Source organism: Malus domestica, chromosome 09 (genome assembly GCF_042453785.1).
Source record: "Malus domestica chromosome 09, GDT2T_hap1".
NCBI classification, from domain to species: Eukaryota; Viridiplantae; Streptophyta; class Magnoliopsida; order Rosales; family Rosaceae; genus Malus; species Malus domestica.
The window spans coordinates 12,777,066-12,778,903 of record NC_091669.1 but is presented as its reverse complement, the minus strand read 5'-3'; the positions used below and the strand labels follow the sequence as shown (position 1 = coordinate 12,778,903).

Sequence of the window (1,838 nt, the reverse complement as noted above, 5' to 3'; positions counted from 1 at the left end):
AATTGGGTCAGCTAACATTTTATATGCCCATAATTAGAGGTCAGTAAAGAGATATTATAGCGAGTGACATTAACTTTGAAATGACCATTAACATAAAATGTCGTATCGGTCTCTCAGCTTTGGCCTAGCGGAAGTTTTGAGTCTATGAATTCGTGAGTGTGGATACTTAAATTTGCCAGTCCCCTTAAAAATACATTTAAAACTTCGATCCAAAATAGAGCTTTAAAGGACAATTTTTTATCAAAGAGGAAAGTTTTATTTAAATAACCACAGTAAGTGACTCAATGATAAATGTGCAGATTGCAGCCCAAATAAGATAAAAAAAAATATAAAAGGATCCAAATTCGATGCTTCGAACTAATAAAGTATGATAAAAAAATGTGACCAGGACTATGAATAGAGTAAAATTCCATGTAACTTGTCCGGGCTTAAAAAGGGTGAATAACTTGTTTCCAAAAAAAATTAAATCACAAGTTTCAGGGCGCAAACCAATTTGCCTACGTGTTTAAGAAAAATATTTTAATATGCAATTAGTGCCAAAAGCAAAGCAGGCGTATATACACCAGACAACCGTAGTTCAGTGACTTTGCTTCTTTCACCACAACAGATAATCCATCCCCAAATCATAGCAATGGCATCAGTCATGGCTTCTCAAGTTATCTTCTTCCCCATCTCAACCCCCATCAAACCAAACTCCAAATTCAAACCCTTCTTCTCTCCCACTCCCACTCCCACTCTCAAATTCAATCCCAAATCCAATCCCAACCCAATCCCCAAACTCTCCCTCAGACCCATCTGCGCCACTCTCACTACAAACCCCCAAACCCTCACTTCCCAAAACCCATCTCAGCCCCCGTCGCCCCTAACCCACCTCCCCACTCGCACCATCACCACCCTCTTCGCCCTAACAGTAGCCGCCGTCCGCAGCCTCTCAATTTCGCTCGTCAAGTTCGGTTCCCAATTCGGACCCTCCATCGGATCCGCCGCCGGACCCCTCTTCTTTGCGGCGCTCAGGGACCGCCCGAGCGGTAATTTGAATACCCCTTTGACGGTTGTCGCTGCCGGTCTCTCCAAATGGCTCGATATCTACAGCGGGGTTTTGATGGTTAGGGTTTTGCTCAGCTGGTTCCCCAATATTCCTTGGGACCGTCAGCCACTTTCGGCGATTCGGGACCTCTGCGATCCTTATTTGAACCTCTTTCGCAATATAATTCCGCCGATTTTTGATACCTTGGATGTTAGCCCCCTCTTGGCTTTCGCAGTTTTGGGCACGCTCGGGTCAATTCTCAACAACAGTAGATGAAGTTCTTGATTCCGAGAGGAAAATTGGTGGGTTTTGTTAGTGAATCAGCGGTTTTAATCAATTGGGTAAGGAAAATTATTTGTTGTTGAGCTCAAAGTTTAGATTTTTATGAGGTACTCATCATGTGTTGGGTTATAACACTGTAATAACTTTAAATTCAGTATGAAATATATAAATTTTGACAGGTTTTATGGAATGGATTTTCGATATGCCTTTCGTATGTGATTTGCAGTTTGGTATTTATCGCAGGCGCTAAGCATTGTTTATTTGTACAGCTTTGACGTGGAAATTTGTTTTGAAACTCTGGAGATTATATCATGTGTGAATGTTGCAAAATGAGGATAGGAAAGAAATTATAGAGCTTGGCACTTTGTTGTTTATTCTAGATTAATGATAAGTTTTGATGAAGCAACAACATTTGTGACGACAACTAATGTGCTTTCTCGCCGAAAGAGAGAAGGAAAGGAAAGAAAATGGAGAAGGGTGAAAGCATGTTATAGTCACAATTTGACGAGGAAAGTGATTTGAGTGGCTC

At 41.2% G+C, this 1,838-nt stretch overlaps 1 protein-coding gene across 1 annotated transcript; it reads left to right on the top strand.

Moving 5' to 3' along the window:
* The first annotated feature begins 631 nt into the window (after positions 1-631).
* LOC103443337 (ylmG homolog protein 1-2, chloroplastic-like) lies at positions 632-1,303 on the top strand. Its single transcript, XM_008382154.4, has one exon. The coding sequence runs from the start codon at positions 632-634 to the stop codon at positions 1,301-1,303; it is 672 nt and encodes a 223-aa protein (XP_008380376.3).
* Positions 1,304-1,838: the final 535 nt, after the last annotated feature.